Genomic DNA, 18,599 nt, shown 5'->3' with positions numbered 1-18,599 from the left:
CTTCCTCTTTCTTGTCTTTTCCTTGTTCCTCTTTCTTGTCTTTTCCTTGTTCCTATTTCTTGTCTTTTCCTTGTTCTTATTTCTTATTCCTCTTTCTTGTCTTTTCCTTGTTCCTATTTCTTGTCTTTTCCTTGTTCTTATTTCTTATTCCTCTTTCTTGTCTTTTCCTTGTTCCTATTTCTTGTCTTTTCCTTGTTCCTCTTTCTTGTCTTTTCCTTGTTCTTATTTCTTATTCCTCTTTCTTGTCTTTTCCTTGTTCCTCTTTCTTGTCTTTTCCTTGTTCCTATTTCTTGTCTTTTCCTTGTTCCTCTTTCTTGTCTTTTCCTTGTTCTTATTTCTTATTCCTCTTTCTTGTCTTTTCCTTGTTCCTCTTTCTTGTCTTTTCCTTGTTCCTATTTCTTGTCTTTTCCTTGTTCTTATTTCTTATTCCTCTTTCTTGTCTTTTCCTTGTTCCTCTTTCTTGTCTTTTCCTTGTTCCTATTTCTTGTCTTTTCCTTGTTCTTATTTCTTATTCCTCTTTCTTGTCTTTTCCTTGTTCCTATTTCTTGTCTTTTCCTTGTTCCTCTTTCTTGTCTTTTCCTTGCTCTTATTTCTTATTCCTCTTTCTTGTCTTTTCCTTGTTCCTCTTTCTTGTCTTTTCCTTGCTCTTATTTCTTATTCCTCTTTCTTGTCTTTTCCTTGTTCCTCTTTCTTGTCTTTTCCTTGTTCCTCTTTCTTGTCTTTTCCTTGTTCCTATTTCTTGTCTTTTCCTTGCTCTTATTTCTTCTTCCTCTTTCTTGTCTTTTCCTTGTTCCTCTTTCTTGTCTTTTCCTTGTTCTTATTTCTTCTTCCTCTTTCTTGTCTTTTCCTTGTTCCTCTTTCTTGTCTTTTCCTTGTTCCTATTTCTTCTTCCTCTTTCTTGTCTTTTCCTTGTTCCTCTTTCTTGTCTTTTCCTTGTTCTTATTTCTTCTTCCTCTTTCTTGTCTTTTCCTTGTTCCTCTTTCTTGTCTTTTCCTTGTTCCTATTTCTTCTTCCTCTTTCTTGTCTTTTCCTTGTTCCTCTTTCATGTCTTTTCCTTGTCTCGCTTCCACCACCCACATAATGCAAAACAAGTGAAATAAATGCAGTAAAGAGTAGTAAGTAAAGTTAATAAGAAATAAAAGAAAATAAGTAAAAAAATAAACCACCATTTTCTCACATACCTATGATAAATACATCGTTAGTGAATGGACAGAACAATGGGTAAAGAAACACGAAGCTAACACACACACACACACACACACACACACACACACACAATGATTGGGAGCACGGTTGTCACATGTCACGCTCCCATTGTCACGGTCGTGCTGAGGAAGGCAAACGACGGGGCCCGGAGCATGACAGTCACCCACGCCAGAAATATTAAAGTCACTCAAGTCGAAAGAGGTATACAAACAACACACAAGAAAATTAAGAAAGTGCAAGAAAATGAAGAGAATGAAAGCAAATTAGAAGAAAACAAACACACAAGAAAATGAAGAAAGTGCAAGAAAATTAAAACAGACAAGAAAATTAAGAGAGTGAAAGCAAATTAGAAGAAAATGAAGAAAGTACAAGAAAATTAAAACAGACAAGAAAATTAAGAGAATGAAAGCAAATTAGAAGAAAACAAACACACAAGAAAATGAAGAAAGTACATGAAAATTAAAACACAAGAAAATGAAGAGAATGAAAGCAAATTAGAAGAAAACAAACACACAAGAAAATGAAGAAAGTACAAGAAAATTAAAACAGACAAGAAAATTAAGAGAATGAAAGCAAATTAGAAGAAAGCAAACACACAAGAAAATGAAGAAAGTAGAAGAAAATTAAAACAGACAAGAAAATTAAGAGAATGAAAGCAATTTAGAAGAAAACAAACACACAAGAAAATGGAGAAAGTACAAGAAAATTAAAACAGACAAGAAAATGAAGAGATTGAAAGCAAATTAGAAGAAAACAAACACACAAGAAAATGAAGAAAGTACAAGAAAATGAAGAAAGTACAAGAAAATTAAAACAGACAAGAAAATTAAGAGAATGAAAGCAATTTAGAAGAAAACAAACAAACCAAAAAAGAATATGAAAGCAAATTATAACAAAAGAAAGCAAGAGTTAGCAAAAAAAAAAAAAAAATAGTGCGTGTACTTAAAAGTTTAAACGCGCGATTCACTCCTTCATGAAAGCTAATCTCCCACGTCAAGATAAGAAGTATATAGATGTGAATATAATTGTTTACTTGTACTGATTATAACACACACACACACACACACACACACACACACACACAAGCCAAAATAAATACAAAAAGAGAGAGAGAGAGAGAGAGAGAGAGAGAGAGAGAGAGAGAGAGAGAGAGAGAGAGCTTCTTGAGTGTGTTTAATTTTCTTCTTCCTCCTCCTCCTCCTCATCTGTATTCTTCTTCCTCCTCCTCCACATTCTTAACTATATTCCTCCTCCTCCTCCTACTCCTCCTTTTCCTCCTTATCTGTATTCTTCGTCCTCCTCCTCCACCTTCTTAACTATATTCTTCCTCCTCCTCCTCCTCCTCCTTCTCCTCCTTCTTTAATCTTCTTCCTTCCTGCCTTCTTACACGTCACCAAATGCCTTATATAATTAGGACTAACACTCATTCACTTTTATCTTCCTACACACACACACACACACACACACACACACACACACAGAAAGAAAAAAAAAACAGGGAGTAGCCGACACATTAATTAAAAGAACAGTTTCGTCATTCAGGTCACGTGAGAAATATTACATAGGCGTTAGCAACTTAGCAAGGTCGTTCAACTTGTATCCAATTCTGTAGGTCGTTTCAGCTTGTATCCATTTCTTTAGCTTCTTATGTCCTTCACTTGTAGCTATTTCTGTATGTTGTTTTATTTGTATCCTTTTCTTTACGGAGGTCTATACGTAACAAGCATATCAGAAAGCAGATTTAGCCCAAGACATTCATACCAGTCGTAACCAAGAATCTTCTCACTACTCTACCTTACGTCCACAATAGATAGATAGATATATAGATAGGTAGATATTTATTTAGATAGTCAGTCAGGTTAGTCAGTCAGTTAGTTAGTTAGTTAGTTAGATAGACAGATAGATAGATAGATAAATGGATAGATAGGTAGATATATATAGATAGACAGATACATAGATAAAGATAGATAGATATAGTCAGACCACACATTACAATCATTCAACTAACAATCATCCAAACAAGACCACACCCCACAAGCCCTCATACTAGAAAGGGGGGACTCACCAAGCACCGCCCTAACACCCACCTTCTGCCATCTGGTCCACCGCAGCGCCCCGAGGAAGGGAGGACGCGGCTGGTAGTGCCGAACCATGTGGTGGCCCCTGGCGAGGCCCACCCCAACGAGGTCTTCCCCGATAACTCCATCTGCACCACCAAGTACACGCTGCTCTCCTTCCTGCCCAAGAACCTGTTTGAGCAATTCCACAGGTGAGTTTGCTCTTCATCACGAGGGTAAAGTGTGACGGGTTAGCTAGTGGTCAGTAGCGGGGTAATGGGTCGGTGCGGATATTATTTATTTATTTATTTTTGCATCAGAGGACACGGCTCAAGGGCAACAAAAAGAGTACACAAAAAAAAGCCCGCTACTCGCCGCTCCTTTAAAAGACAAAAGTAAAGAGTAGCCAAAAGAGAGGTCAATTTCGGGTGGAGAAGTGTCTTGATACACTCTTATATGTTGTTTTTGAGATAAGTATGTTTTTTTTTTAACAGTAGAGGAAGCAGTTCAATGGCAGAGAAAAGAAAAAGAAGACCACAAAGCCTGCTAATCACTGCTCCTATAAAAAAAAGTATAGAGGAATTGGTGTTTGGGTTAGCGAAGAGTAGCGGCAGAGTATTTAAAAGTCGTGTTAGTATATATTAAGGAAGGGAGGAAGAAAGAGAAGGTAGGAATGAAGGAAGGGAGGAAAGGGGTGAGATAAAAAGGGAGGGAGAGAAGGAAGAAAGGAAGAGGAGGGAGAGGAAGAGAAGGAAGGGAGGGAAGAGGTGATAGAAAGAGGGAGGGAGAGAAGGAAGAAAAGAAGAGGAGGGAGAGGAAGTGAAGGAAGGAACGAGGAAGGAAGAGAAGGTAGGAATGAAGGAAGGGATGAGGAAAAGAAGAGATTGTGAGACCACGCATTACTATTCAACTATTTAACATTACGTCCGCCATAGTTAGATAGACGAACAGATAGACAGACATTGGTAGATAGAGAAAGAAAGCATAACCACTCATTACAAACCTACTTCCAAACAAGAGCGATATCCCTACAAGTCCCTTTCTCTGCGTCCTCGTCTAGGTTCGCCAACTTGTACTTCCTGTTCATCGTGCTGCTGAACTTCGTGCCCGCCGTCAACGCCTTCGGCAAGGAGGTGGCGATGCTGCCGCTCATCTTCGTGCTGGGCATCACCGCCATCAAGGACGCCTTCGAGGACCGCCGCCGCTTCCTCTCCGACCGCCGGGTGAACAACGCCACCTGCCGCGTCTACACCAGGTGAGTGCAGGAGGGAGAGAGAAAGGGAGGGTGTGCTAGGGACGAAGTGAAGAGTGAGGGAGAGAGGGAGTGGGGAATGGAGTGTTTTTTTTTTTTTTTTTATTGCATTGAACAAGAGGCAGCTGAACGGCGCAATCAAAAGAAACAAGACTCAAAAGGCCGTGATGGCGCTGCTTCTGCAAATAGTGTTTTGAAGAAGAGTTCAAAACAGAGAGGCCAGAATCATTTGGCAAGGTGTCTGGTTATATACTCACCTCTTGAAAGGAAAAAAAGGAGGGATTTTTTATTATTATTACTATTATTATTATTATTATTATTATTTTTTTTTTTTTTTTTTTTTATTATTTTTTTTTACATCCCCGCCTGTAGGCTTTCTTCAGGTGCCAGGTGGTCGGCCCAAGCCCATTATGGCGTAGGCAATTTTTATAGTGGCGCCAGCTATGCTTTGGCTCATGCTGCCCCCCGGAACTCATTCTTGATTCACTTCTAAGAGTCCGGGTTGATGGGTGGTTTTCTGGACAGCATGTGGGTAGTCTTAAATTAGTCCACTCGGCGGTGACTGAAAAATCCCAGGTGGTAGCGTGGGGATTCGAACCGACGTTGTCCATGGCGTGGTGAACGTGAGCCCAGCACGCTAACCACTCAGCCACCGCCTACACGAGTGAATGCATGAATGCGTGGGTGACTTCTTTTTTATTCATCGATGGTATAAAGAAAAGGAAAGAGAGGAGTTGCTTTGATAAATATACTTTTGCAAGGTGAATGAGAAAGGACCCAGTGGTGACCAAACTTTAATTTATACTAAAAGGTCTAAGAGAAAAAAAGATGGCGTAGGAGGTGGGAAATAAAAGGAAACAAGGTGAATTCAAGTTTGTGGTGTAAGCTTGTTGTGATGCGCAGGTGTGTGTGTGTGTGTGTGTGTGTGTGTGTGTGTGTGTGTGTGTGTGTGTGTTCTCTTTGTTTCCTTTCATCCTTCATATCCTTTTTACATACTTACAAAGACATGATAACAATATGAGAGAGAGAGAGAGAGAGAGAGAGAGAGAGAGAGAGAGAGAGAGAAGAGAAGAAAAAGATAATTTTTATTTTTACATGTATTTCTTAGCTGTGTTGGTCCGTCGGTCTGTCTGTCTGTCTATGTGAATGGATGCCTGTTGATCTGTCTGCTTGTGTTTATCCGTATACCTGTCTGTCTATCTGTGCCTTTGTCTGTCCTGTGTGATGGTTTTCCTAGGATTGGTCTCTACTTGTGTTGGTCTGTTTATGTGATGGGATGCCTGTTGGTCTGTCAGCTTGTGTATGCCTTTGTCTGTCTATCTGTCTGTGTGCTGGGTTTCATAGCGTTAATATGTCTGCTTGTGTTTGTCTGTCTGTCTGTGTATTTGTGTCTGTCTCTGATGGGTGTCTTAGCGGTGGTGTTTCTGCTTGTGTGTCTGTCTGTCTATGCCTCTCTGCGTCTGTCTGTCTGTGTGTAATGAGTTTCGTAGCGGTGGTCTTTCTACTTGTATACGTGTTTGTCTACCTGTCTGTGTGTTTGTCTGTCTACCTGTGTCTTTGTCTGTCTGTCTCTTTCTCTCTGTGTGCCGTATTCCTAAACATTTCGTCTCCCAAGTTCACATATTTGCCAAGGCTTTCGTAGGAGTTTTGTGCATATCCAGGGGTAGTTTTATGACCCTGGTGGTAGTTTAACCCTTCTTCTGTACCGTGAACCTAAAGAAACATGCATTAGAACCCGACCTTTAGAAAATGCTGATGGGAGAAATGAGTGTCTTATAATACCAGTGTGATGGGGCGCCTCTTGGCTCCTGGGGCTTCAGGGTCTCGTCTCGTTTCCGGTACTGTCGCGTGGTACTGGCGGGGTATCTTCAGGGAGGGATTTCCGTTCGGTCCTCTTCCGTTGCTTCGTCTTCCTCTCTTACTTACCTCATTGTTTCTTTTCTTTATCTTGTCTTTTTTTTTTTTACCTTCATTTAGCTTTTTTTTTTAGTTGATAGTCTTGTTTTTGACTTTTGAACACATCTATTTAGCTTGTTTTTCTTGGCCTACATATATACTTTTTTTTTCTCTCGGTCTCTATTCACTTGCCTAACTTGTTTTCTTGGGTATTTTGCTGACTCATGTAATTGTTAGTCTATTTTTTTTCTTTTGTGTCTTGTCATATTTGTTGCTCTTTCTTTTCCATGTTCACATTTATTTAGCTTAGTTTTCTTGGCGTATCTTCCTTACTTATATATATTTTTGTCTTGCTTTTCTTGGGGGGTCTAATTTATTCGCTTTCTTTTATTTTTTTGCCTATTTACTCCTCTGTTAATTAGCTCTTACGTGGGTTTCATCGTCCTCGCAATCATTTCTTAATCATATTCCATCCACTTGTGCCTCACTCTCTCGTTAGTCTACTCGTGCAACTCTCTACTCCAGTGATTCCCAGGTTTTTACGGTAGATGAACCCACGATACAGCTTTGCATGTCCCGAGAAAGTCTTTGCATGTGATCCTTTGCATTACACGCTTGCACTTCACCCCACTGTTTACGTCATGGTGTGTGTGGGGTAGTGAGGGGGTGGGTATAGTACGAGTATTACACGTGTATAGATGGGGAGATATGTGGTGTTGGTATTGTATGCATGTGGGAGGGTGTATTGCATGAAGGTGCGTGGTGTGTGTGTGTTTGGGGTATTGCATATGTATGGGTAGGAGGATGTGTGGTGTGTGTGTGTGAGCGGTGGGAGTATTGTATATGTATTGGTAGGAGAGTGTGTATGGTTGGTATATTATATGGTGCGTGGGGGAGGTGTTGCAAGGTGAGTGTGTAGGTCCTGTAGGAGATTGGCGTATAAGAACTCCTGACGTGGCTGACAGTGTATGGTGATTGGGGATTGGCTGATCTTGACCGTCACTTTGGAGCTCTCTCTGTGTGCTGATGTAGACGCAAGCAAATCAATATCGTATGCCAGCCACTCCAAGGCGAACGAAGCTGATAACGACGAATGTAAAGCAAAGCAGATAAAAATGTATGTAAATAAAACTGGTTGATAAGTAGATATCCGGTGCAATGATTTAAATAGAAAGAAATGGAAGAGTTGATGCTTCGGTAACAATGATAACTAAAAGACTTATGTGTTTTGTGATGTGCTGAGAGAGAGAGAGAGAGAGAGAGAGAGAGAGAGGGCTAGACTTCCTACGTCATTCACACACACACACACACACACACACGGGCGTGCCTCAGATCCACAACTTAGCAGGTTTCTTCAAGGATAAAACGACCGGATCACAAGTGAGGTGGGCGGCCGGGCAATGACGAAGGAGGAGGAGGAGGAGGAGGGGGAAGAAGAAAAAGAAGAAGGAGGAGGAGGAGAAAATAAGAAGAGAAAAAGATAAAGAAGAAGAAGGAGGAGAAAATAAGAAGATGAGAAAAGGAGACAAGAAGGAAAAGAAGATCGAAAGAAAGAAAGAGAATGGAAGGAAGGAAGGAATAGAGAGACAAAGAAGGAATGAAAAAAATAAAGAAAGAAAAAAGGGGAAAATGCTGAAATAAATGAAAGAGAAAAAGGAGATAAAATAGGAAGTAGAGGAGATATACAGTCTTGTCTAAGAAACACATAATTTCAAACTAAAAACAAAGATCAAATAATATCCAGCTTAGGCAACGAACCAGTGAAACAAACACACCACCATCAATAAACTAAAAAAAAATGAAAAAAAAACCGAACAAACCATCAAACTCGAGCTAAAAGTAAGATTTCGTGAACAGGGAAGGCAGGAGGGAGTGAGTAAGTGATTTCTGGAGCTGGCTTGTGTGTGTTCCTGGTACTTATTTGCTGCACGTCATGGGTGTGAGGCAATGCATGACTAGACGAGGTGCTGGACTCCCCTACGGTAAATTACAGTGTCGAGCTTCTGGGTGGCTTGAACGAGTGAAGCTACACGTGTTGGGAGTGAGGTAATTCACTCCTTCACTGCGGTTTTCCTACAAGAAGACATCACCAAGCTACAGGAACGGAACAAAAAGTGGCTGATACTATTCAATGAAGAAAAATGTAAAGTCCTGCACCTTGGGAGGGGATATCCAGCACACCAATACCACATGGGATACACTCCACTATCCACCACAGAGGCAGAGAAAGACATGGGAGTGTATGTTACCAGGCTACCAGTGAAGGGATATCCAGCACACCAATACCACATGGGAAACACTCCACTATCCACCACAGAGGCAGAGAAAGACATGGGAGTGTATGTTACCAGGCTACCAGTGAAGGGATATCCAGCACACCAATACCACATGGGAAACACTCCACTATCCACCACAGAGGCAGAGAAAGACATGGGAGTGTATGTTACCAGGCTACCAGTGAAAGCCAAATCAGCGCCAATCGCAGCGGACGGGTTAACCGTTAATGAGTCAGACTACTGTATATAGATGAAGTACTTGCTCTGGTTGCCCGAAATTAGGTTAAGTTCGTACCATCTTGAGAGTCGGACGCGGAAGACAAACAGCTCGCGGCCATAACACAACACAACAAGAGGTGGAGGAAGGCGGGAAGGGAGGTAAGGGTTGCTTGGAGATGAATGGCCGGCTGTTGGCTGTTGTACTGGCAAAGACTCGACCACTACCCTTCTCACTGAACCTTATCCGCTGTACCCCCTCGTTCCTTCTGGCAAAGACTCTTCCTCTACCTCTACCCTTCTCACGTCAGGCTGTTGGTAGCACTGGCAAAGACTCTACCTCTATGTGTTGGGAGTTAGGTAATTTATGAGTCTGACTATATAGATGAAGTACTTGACTCGCCTAAGGTAGATTATATAGAGTTGAGCTTTTGGGAGGCTGGCACGTAGAGTATAAGATCCATTTACTTATACGTAGGTGTTGGATAATGCAGATGTGGCTATATAGATGAGGTGGGTGAGTGGAATGTAGATTATTGTGTTGAGGTTCAGTAGTATCCCCATTTCTACGTAACCTAACTCCCTTCCTTTGTTTTCCCTGGTAACTTCTGCTTCTCTACCGTTTCCTCTACCTCCACCTCTTTCCACCCTCATTTCTACCTAACCTAACTTAACTACCCGCCTTTCTCCTCTCCCTCCCTCCCTTCCTTTCCTTTCTTTTCTTTGTTTTCTCTGTCCTCTGTTGCCTTATACCGTTTCCTCTACCTCTACCTCTACTTCTATTCACCCCCATTTCTACCTAACCTAACTTAACTACCCGCCTTTCTCCCGTCCTCCCTTCCTTTCTTTGTTTTCTCTGTCCTCTGTTGCTTCTATACCGTTTCCTCTACTTCTACCTCTACTTCTGTTCACACCCATTTCTACCTAACCTAACTTAACTACCCGCCTTTCTCCCGTCCTCCCTTATCTTCCTTTCTTTGTTTTCTCTGTCCTCTGTTGCTTCTATACCATTTCTTCTACCTCTACCTCTACCTCTGTTCACCCTCATTTCTACCTATCCTAATCTAACTTAACCTAACCTATTTAACCTAACCTTATTAACCTAACTGCCTTCCTTCCTTCTTTGTTTTCCTTCTCTATCTTCTTTCCTTCCTTGTCCCTTTCTTCCTTCCTGCCTTCCTTCCTCTTATCCATGTCTTTCTCAGCTTCCTTCTTTCCTGCTTTCCTTCCTTCCCTCCTTCCTTCCTTTCCTTGTATCCCCCCCCCCCCTCCCTGCTTGCCCTCCTGCCTCCCTTCCTTAATTCCTGCTTGCGTGTCAGCGTGCCTGCTTCCTTTCGTGTCCTGTACGTGGTCATAATTTAGCTTCTTGTGGAGGGCCAGAAAGTTATGTATTGCGAGGTAGGTCAGGAGAGAGAGAGAGAGAGCTATGGTGTGTATCTCCTTGGTTTGTCTTTACTCTCTCTCTCTCTCTCTCTCGACATCATACCTTTAACTTAAGACTGGGTCAATCTCTTTATATAATATTTTTGGGGGCATATACAACTTTATTTTTTACTTTATTTTTATTTTTTTGACTGGTGTGTGTGTGTGGGTGTGTGGGTGTGGTTTCATGGTTGATAAGAACACATGTGGGGCGCCCTCGCTGTGTTCCGCTTATCAGGTGTTTATTACGCTCCCTTCCTGGAAATCTCGTTCGCCTGAGAATTATTAATAAGGGCATCGCACGGTTATGATACCTTTAGGGCCCCTCGTCTGTCCTTAGCGCCCCAATGTGAAGAGGAAGGATTTGAAGTCATGTGGGATTCGTTAACTTTATTTTCCCGTGTTATTCCTTCTTTTTTTTTCATTGCGCTCATCTGCCTTCTCTTTCTCCTTCTCGTCTTCCTGTTCCTCGTCATTCTCCTCCTCCTCCTCCTCCCCCTCCTCGTCATCCTCGTCCTTCTTGTCCTCTTTCTCCCCATCCTTTTCCTCCTCATTCTCGGGCTGGTGTCTATAATTATCCTTAAAATATCTGCCGAAGTTAGAAGCAGACTATTAGTAAAATGTGACCGTTTTTATTCTTTCGATTTCCTGAAAAGTAAAAATAAAATACGTCAGCAGTTTGATTTTGAAGGTGACTGGAAAAAAATGGAAAAATGGGAAAATGTGTAAAGAAAAAATGGGAAAATATGTAAATCAGATACGCGGATTCGTTCGTGTTCTGGTTGCCCGAAATTAGGTTAAGTTAATTCGTACCGCCTTTGAGTGAGACGCGGGAGACACACAGCGCGCGGCCATAACACAACACAACACCAGAGAGGGGGAGAAGGGAAGGGTTGCTAGGAGATAGATGGCTGTTGGTAGCACTGTCACACTCTACCTCTCCTTCACACGCTTCACTCCTCCTCTTCACCTCCTCGCTCCCTCTACCAAGATCGTTTAATTGTTCCCTTCTCAATGACCACATCTTCCACCTCACCTCCAATGGGGCCTCTCTTTCTCCTTCCCTCTCCATTGTGACTTATTTCTCTCTCCCTCTAGATAGCAAAGACTCCTCACTTCTCACTAATCTTCCACTTCTCCTCTGTGACCTCTCTTTCTCCTTCCCTCTCCATTGTGACTTATTTCTCTCTCCCTCTAGATAGCAAAGACTCCTCATTCTCACTAATCTTCCTCTTCTCCTCTGTGACCTCTCTTTCTCCTTCCCTCTCCATTGTGACTTATTTCTCTCTCCCTCTAGATAGCAAAGACTCTCCTCACTTCTCACTATGCTCCTATGATTCCTCTTCCTCAATCCCCCTGGCAAGACTATACTCCTTAGTCCTCTTTCTCGGTCCCTGGCAAGACTACCCTTCCTTCCTACTCACTGATTTCACCTCCTCTGTTGTGACTGCTTTCTCGGTCCCTCATGTCTTTTTTTTTTATTATCAAGGGTTGGGCAAGAGGAGGAAGTGTGTTAGGAGGGAGGAAGGTTTACCGTTTTGTGGACGGGTGTGTTAGTGGTCGTTCTTTTAGCTTAGTGAAGTCGTGAAGTCGTGACCCCTTTCCCGCCTCTCTCTCTCTCTCTCTCTCTCTCTCTCTCTCTGGCCTCTTCCCTTCGTTAACTATTATTTTTTTGTTTTTGTTTTCTTGTGCCATTCATTCCTTCATTCATTCTTTCCTTTCTCGTTGATGCTCCCTCCTCCCCTTCTTCCTCTTCCTCCTCTTCTTCTAGCCTCTCCTCGACAAGAATCACTGACGTAAAAGTTGAGAGTGGCAGACTAGTGACGATAACCTTGGCTTTACTTGCGAATCCGGACTCAGTCACTTCATTCCTCCCAGGCAATATATCTCTCAGTTAAGTTATTCAGTCTGATTTTGTCCACTATACTTTATCATGTTATTTCTTTCTTCAATGGCTGGTTATTATTATAGTTGGTTGATTAGTTGGTTGTTTGGTTCCTTCCTTCCTTCCTTCCTTCCTTCCTTTGGTATGTTTATGGGTGGGGAGGAAAGTGTGTGAATAGCCTACTCTCAGGAGCCGCCATGTGTTGGCCGTCTGGTCTCTTGTAGGCTCCTTTTATCCTTCTGTTATCCCTGTAGCCTATACTGTCTTTCTTTCTTTCTTTCCTTCCTTCTTTTCTTGCTCATCTTCCTCTATATCCTTCCTTCCATCCTCGTCTTTCTCCTTCCATTCTTCCTTTTCTCCTTCCTTCGGTCATATTTTCAATTGTCACTACCCTCTTTCTTTTTCTTCCTTTCTTGTTTTAGTTGTCTTCCTCTATTTCCTTCCTTCCATCCTCGTCTTTCTCCTTCCATTCTTCCTTTTCTCCTTCCTTCGGTCATATTTTCAATTGTCACTTCCCTCTTTCTTTTTCTTCCTCCCTTTCTTTTAGTTGTCTTCCTCTATTTCCTTCCTTCCATCCTCGTCTTTCTCCTTCCATTCTTCCTTTTCTCCTTCCTTCGGTCATATTTTCAATTGTCACTTCCCTCTTTCTTTTTCTTCCTCCCTTTCTTCTTTTGTTGTCTTCCTCTATTTCCTTCCTTCCATCCTCGTCTTTCTCCTTCCTTCCATCCTCGTCTTTCTCCTTCCATTCTTCCTTTTCTCCTTCCTTCTGTCATATTTTCAATTGTCACTACCCTCTTTCTTTTTCTTCCCTTCTTGTTTTAGTTGTCTTCCTCTATTCCCTTCCTTCCATCCTCGTCTTTCTCCTTCCATTCTTCCTTTTCTCCTTCCTTCTGTCATATTTTCAGTTGTCACTACCCTCTTTCTTTTTCTTCCTTTCTTGTTTTAGTTGTTTTCCTCTATTTCCTTCCTTCCATCCTCGTCTTTCTCCTTCCATTCTTCCTTTTCTCCTGTCATACTTCCATTTTTCACTTCCCTCTTTCTTTCTTTCCTTCCTATTCTTCCTCACCTTTTTCCTTCCTTCCTTTCTTTTACTTGTTTTCCTCCGTCCATCATTAATTTCTTTATTCCTTGTCTTCCTTCCTTCCTTCCTGCCTTTCTGCCTTTCCTCGTCACCTTCCCTCCCGCCCTCCCGCCCTCCCTCTTACCTCACACCTCATTTTTCATCTCACCTCCAACCAATCCCCCTTCCTCCGCCCCCCTCCCCTTCCTCCACCCCACACACCCCAGTCTTTCCCGAGCAGTCCAAGAAAAAAAATTAAGCCTTTTGTCAGCCATTGTTTTGGGGCGCACAATAGTTTGGCGTGAGTCAGGAAAATGGGACAGCCAGTGTGTGTGTGTGTGTGTGTGTGTGATAGATGGATAGATAGATAGATACAGAGAGAAACTTTTTTTTCTTGTAATAAACGAGTGAATGAATGGGCGAAGGTATGAATGAATAAATAGTGGATGTATAAGTCAGTGAGTGAGTGAATATATTAATGTGTGCGTGTAAAAAGATAATTAAATAGTGAATGAATGAGAGAATGGGTAAAGGAATGAATATAAGTAAAGAGATAAAATCAACGAACAAATGAATGCGGGGAATGAAAATAGAAAACAATGGAAAGAAAAAAAAGAAATAGAAAGAGAGAAATAGTGAATGAATGGAAGAATGAAGGAGAAAACAGATAAAACGAGCTAATGAATGAATGTGGAAAGAAAAACAAAAAAATAAAGAAAAATAAAAGGAAATAGAAAGAAATACCAAATGAATAACAGAATACAGTAAAGAACGAAATGAACGAAATAACAGTGAAAGTGAACGAATGCGAATAAATGAAAAAGTGAACGAAGGAAAAAATGCAAAATGGATAATTGAGTATACAAAAAAAGGAAGGAAAAATATATACACTAGGAAAATAATGAATGGATGATAAATAAGAATAAAAAGTATATATATAAAGAAATACAATGAATGAAGGAATAAATAAGAAATAACGAAATAACATGAAATGAAGCAAGGAATGAATAAGTGAGGGAATGAAGAAGTGAATTTAATGAGAGGATGAGTATAAAAAAATAATAGGTAAGGAAAAGACATACCCAGGATACATAATACTTGTTTCTCGAAGATGTATCATGTGTCCGCTTATGTCCCTTCCGGCTTGACTTTTCCTTATTTTCCTTCCCTCTCCTCCTCCTCCTCCCTTCTCTTCCTCCTCCTCCTCCCTTCTCCTCTTCCTCCTCCTCTTCCTCCCTTCTCCTTCACTGTCTTTCCTTTGCCTTTCCTCTCCTCTTTTCTTTCTTTATTCTCTCTCCCATTTCCTCTTCTTTCTCTCCTCTACCGTTTTTCCATTTCCCCTCTTCTCTTTTCTCCTTTTCTTTCCTCGTTTCCTCTTTCCTCCTTCTCTGTCCTTCCCTTGTACCTTTTCTTTCTTCTCTCCCCCATTTCCTCTTTCTCCCTCTCCTCCACCTTCCTCCCCTCCTCTCTTCTCTCTCGTCTTTCGCCCTCAGCTCCTCCTCCGTCCTTCCCTCACCCCTCCCCTTCTTCCTCCTCCAATCCTCCCTTTCCCTCTCATCCTAAAAGCAAATGAAGACGATGACCAAAAGAAAAAAAGAAAAGAAAAAGGGAAGAAGGTTGGAAAGGCTCAGGATTCTTGCAATATCATTTATCATCCATGTTAGCGAGATGGAATGTTTTTTTTTTTTTTTTTTTAGGTGAATGTGTGAAAATAATAATAATAATAACAATAATAATAATAATAAAGAAATCTAGCATGTTATAATGGATGAGGAAGAATTGGATGTGTGTGTGTGTGTGTGTGTGTGAGAGAGAGAGAGAGAGAGAGAGAGAGAGAGAGAGAGAGAGAGAGAGAGAGGAGGTTGGGCAAACGATACGCGTGCGCAGTTTTTTTTTAACGTTCTCTCTCTCTCTCTCTCTCTCTCTCTCTCTCGCCTTTCTTCTTTTCTTGTATTCTGCATTTTTATCTTTTAGTGTAATCTCAAAACTGTCCATCATCTTCCTTTCTGCTCTTGATATTTGTTTCTTTCCTTTCTTAATATCTTGACCCTTTGTGCTCTCCGCGGATTCATCTTAACATTTCCTTACCTAGTGTGTGTATATAGGCTACGTATGTTATTTGTTGTTCTTCATTAACGCATTGCTTGTTCTTTTTTCATTTCCACGTCATCGGTTAATCAGTAATCATTATATGGAGGAATTGATTCGATTTTTTTTTTTTTTGTCTATCTATCTATCTAGCTATCTTTCTGCCTGTCTGTCTATCTAGCTGTCTATCTGTCTTGTCTGTATCTAGCTGTCTGTCTATCTAGCTATATATGCCTGTCTGTCTATCTAGCTGTATTTCTGTCTCTGTCTATCTAGTTGTCTCTAGCTGTCTATCTGCCTGTCTGTCTGTCTATCTGTCTAGCTGTCTGTCTGTCTATCTGTGCCTTTCCTTCCTCCCTCCCTCCCTCCCTCTTCATCATCCTTCCCTCCCTCCCTCCCTCTTCATCATCCTTCCCTCCCTCCCTCCCGCCAGCACACAGTACCACAACAGCCTCAGAGCTTGTCGCAGCCTTATTCGGAGTAGCAAACGCAACTATGAAAAGCAAATAGCGCGCGAAATCAAAACTAACTCCAAGAAATTCTTCACGTACATAAGATCGAAAAAGAAAGTAAAATCCAATATTGGTCCCCTGACAGACGAGACTGGATCTGTAACTCAGGACAGTAAACAGATGGCCAGAATCCTCAACAGTAACTTCGCATCCGTATTCACAGTCGAGGACATCGAAACCATTCCCGAGAGCCCTGCCCCGCCGAGTGAGATCACGCCGCTGGAAATTGACTCAATATGCGACCAAGAAGTAAAAAAGTACTTGGACAAACTCGACACGAACAAGTCAACGGGACCCGACAGTTTGTCCCCGCGGTTATTAAAAGAGCTTAAACAACAAATACTTCAACCACTCACTACCATATTCAACCGGTCAGTTCAACTAAACAAGGTCCCGGAAGACTGGAAGATGGCGAACGTAACACCGATTTTCAAAAAGGAGACAAAAGCGTTGCATTAAACTACAGGCCCATAAGTTTGACATCAGTGGCAGGAAAATACTCGAAAAGATTATTAGAGATAAACTTGTTAAGTTTCTAGAAAACAATAATGTAATCTCCGACACCCAGCATGGCTTCAGAAACAAGCGCTCCTGCCTAACGAATTTATTAGACTTCTTCCAAGGTATATATAAGAACTGGGATGCCCACATCCCCAGTGATGTTATATACCTGGACTTTCAGAAAGCCTTCGACAAGGTACCGCACGAGCGACTCCTTAAGAAACTGCACTCGGCGGGCATCGGAGCCAATCTGATCGCGTGGATAAGAGATTGGCTCACCGACAGAAAACAACGAGTACTACTCAACGGACAGCCTTCCGATTGGCTACCAGTCACTAGTGGAGTGCCTCAAGGGTCAGTGCTGGGACCCATCCTCTTTATCATATATATCAATGACCTAGAATCAGGACTGAAATCCACAATATCGAAATTTGCAGATGACACCAAGGTGGGTGGAGATGCCCTCACAAAGACCGACTGCGAAATCATTCAGAAAGACCTCAATCACATTATCGAATGGTCGGAAAAATGGCAAATGTCTTTTAATGTTGACAAATGCAAAGTCATGCACATTGGGTCCCAAAATAGTAACCACATACATCATTAATGGGAGACCTCTGCAAGCGATGCAGGAGGAAAAGTATCTTGGAGTCACTATAATCAGTTACCTGAAACACGCGAATCACTGTAAAAAAGCATACAACAAGGCCAACATTATGCTCGGGTTCATAGCGAGGAACTTCGAGTGTAAAACACCAGACGTGATGCTATCCTTGTATAATTCCATGGTAAGACCGCACCTCGAGTATGCAGTGCAGTTCTGGTCTCCCAATTACAGAAAGGACATTGCTTTACTGGAAAGGATTCAACGACGCGCCACAAAGATGATTCCAACCTTAAGGGCTCAACCGTACGAGGAACGACTCAAGCGACTCAATCTCTTTACATTGGAGAAAAAACGCCTACGAGCTGATATGATTCAAGTCTTCAAGTACCTGAAAAAGTTCAATAACGTCGATTACTCCAAATTCTTTGAACTGCAAACCAACTCAAGAACTAGAAATAACGGTTTACCCATTCAGTCGAGTCGATGTAACACAGACATTGGAAGGAGTTTCTTTTCAAACCGAGTCATCCGCCACTGGAACAATCTTCCCTCAGAAGTAGTAAATGCGAATACCATCAACTCCTTCAAATATAGAATCGACCGTCATTTCGCTGCGTCAGGAGTAAACTGAATAACGAGGGGCTTCCATCTGCTCCTCAATATCGAGGTGCTTTCATCTGCTCACCAAGCCCCAAGTGGCGGTCGAGCAGATTAAATCACCCAAGCGGGCGACCTCGTAATGAGCCAATAGGCTTTCTGTTGCCTGCATTTCCATGTTTCCATGTTTCCCTCTTCATCATCCTTCCCTCCCTCCCTCCCCTACATTATCTTTCCGGCGCCTGGGTATTGACTAAACCGTGTGCGTGCGTGCGTGTGTGTATGTGTCTGCTTGTGTGTGTGTGTGTGTGTGTGTGTTGGTCACCTTGTTTTGCGTTGTCACTGTGTGTGTGTGTGCGTGAGAGAGAGAGAGAGAGAGAGAGAGAGAGAGAGAGAGAGAGAGAGAGAGAGAGACAAATCGGATTATCGAAGTTTGGAGATTATGCTAAATATTTTACAGCATTTCTGCCGCTTGGGAGAGAGAGAGAGAGAGAGAGAGAGAGAGAGAGAGAGAGAGAGAGAGAGAGAGAGAGAGAGAGAGACGTGTAAACAGTTTAATTACTCGCTTTATCACTCAGCCTGCTAAGCAATCAGTCAGTCAGGCAGTTAAGTTGACAAACAAACAGGTTAGATTAGTTAGATTAGGTTAGGTTAGGTTAGGTAGTCAGGTTAGTAAGGCTAGGTTAAGTTAAGGTTAGGTTAGGTAAGGTTAGATTAGATTAGGTTAGGTAAGGTTAGGCTAGGTTAGGTAAGGTTAGATTATGTTAGGTAAGGTGAGGTTAGGCTAGGTAAGGTTAGTTAGGTTAGGTAAGGTTAGTTAGGTTAGGTAAGGTTAGTTGGGTTAGGTAAGGTAGTTAGGGTAAGGTTCGTCTAAGTCATGCTAGATTAGGTTAGGTTAGGTTACGTAAGGTTGTCAGGTCAGTTAGGTTAAGTTAAGGTTAGGTTAGGTTAGGTAAGGTTAGGCTAGTTAAGGTAAGGTTAAATTAGGTAAGGTAGTTAGGGTAAGGTTCGGCTAAGTCAGGCA

General features: G+C 41.8%; 1 protein-coding gene across 1 annotated transcript in view; it reads left to right on the top strand.

The window, feature by feature from the left end:
- The window catches only part of LOC127005946 (phospholipid-transporting ATPase VA-like), a 92,013-nt gene that overhangs the window by 48,839 nt on the left and 24,575 nt on the right, over positions 1-18,599 (top strand). The window contains 2 exon segments of the mRNA XM_050875391.1: positions 3,318-3,475; positions 4,324-4,518. Coding sequence (XP_050731348.1) covers positions 3,318-3,475; positions 4,324-4,518 — 353 coding nt within the window.

Source organism: Eriocheir sinensis, chromosome 31 (genome assembly GCF_024679095.1).
Source record: "Eriocheir sinensis breed Jianghai 21 chromosome 31, ASM2467909v1, whole genome shotgun sequence".
NCBI lineage: Eukaryota > Metazoa > Arthropoda > Malacostraca > Decapoda > Varunidae > Eriocheir > Eriocheir sinensis.
Note: the sequence above shows the minus strand (reverse complement) of the source record. Positions and strands in the feature narration are given on the sequence as shown.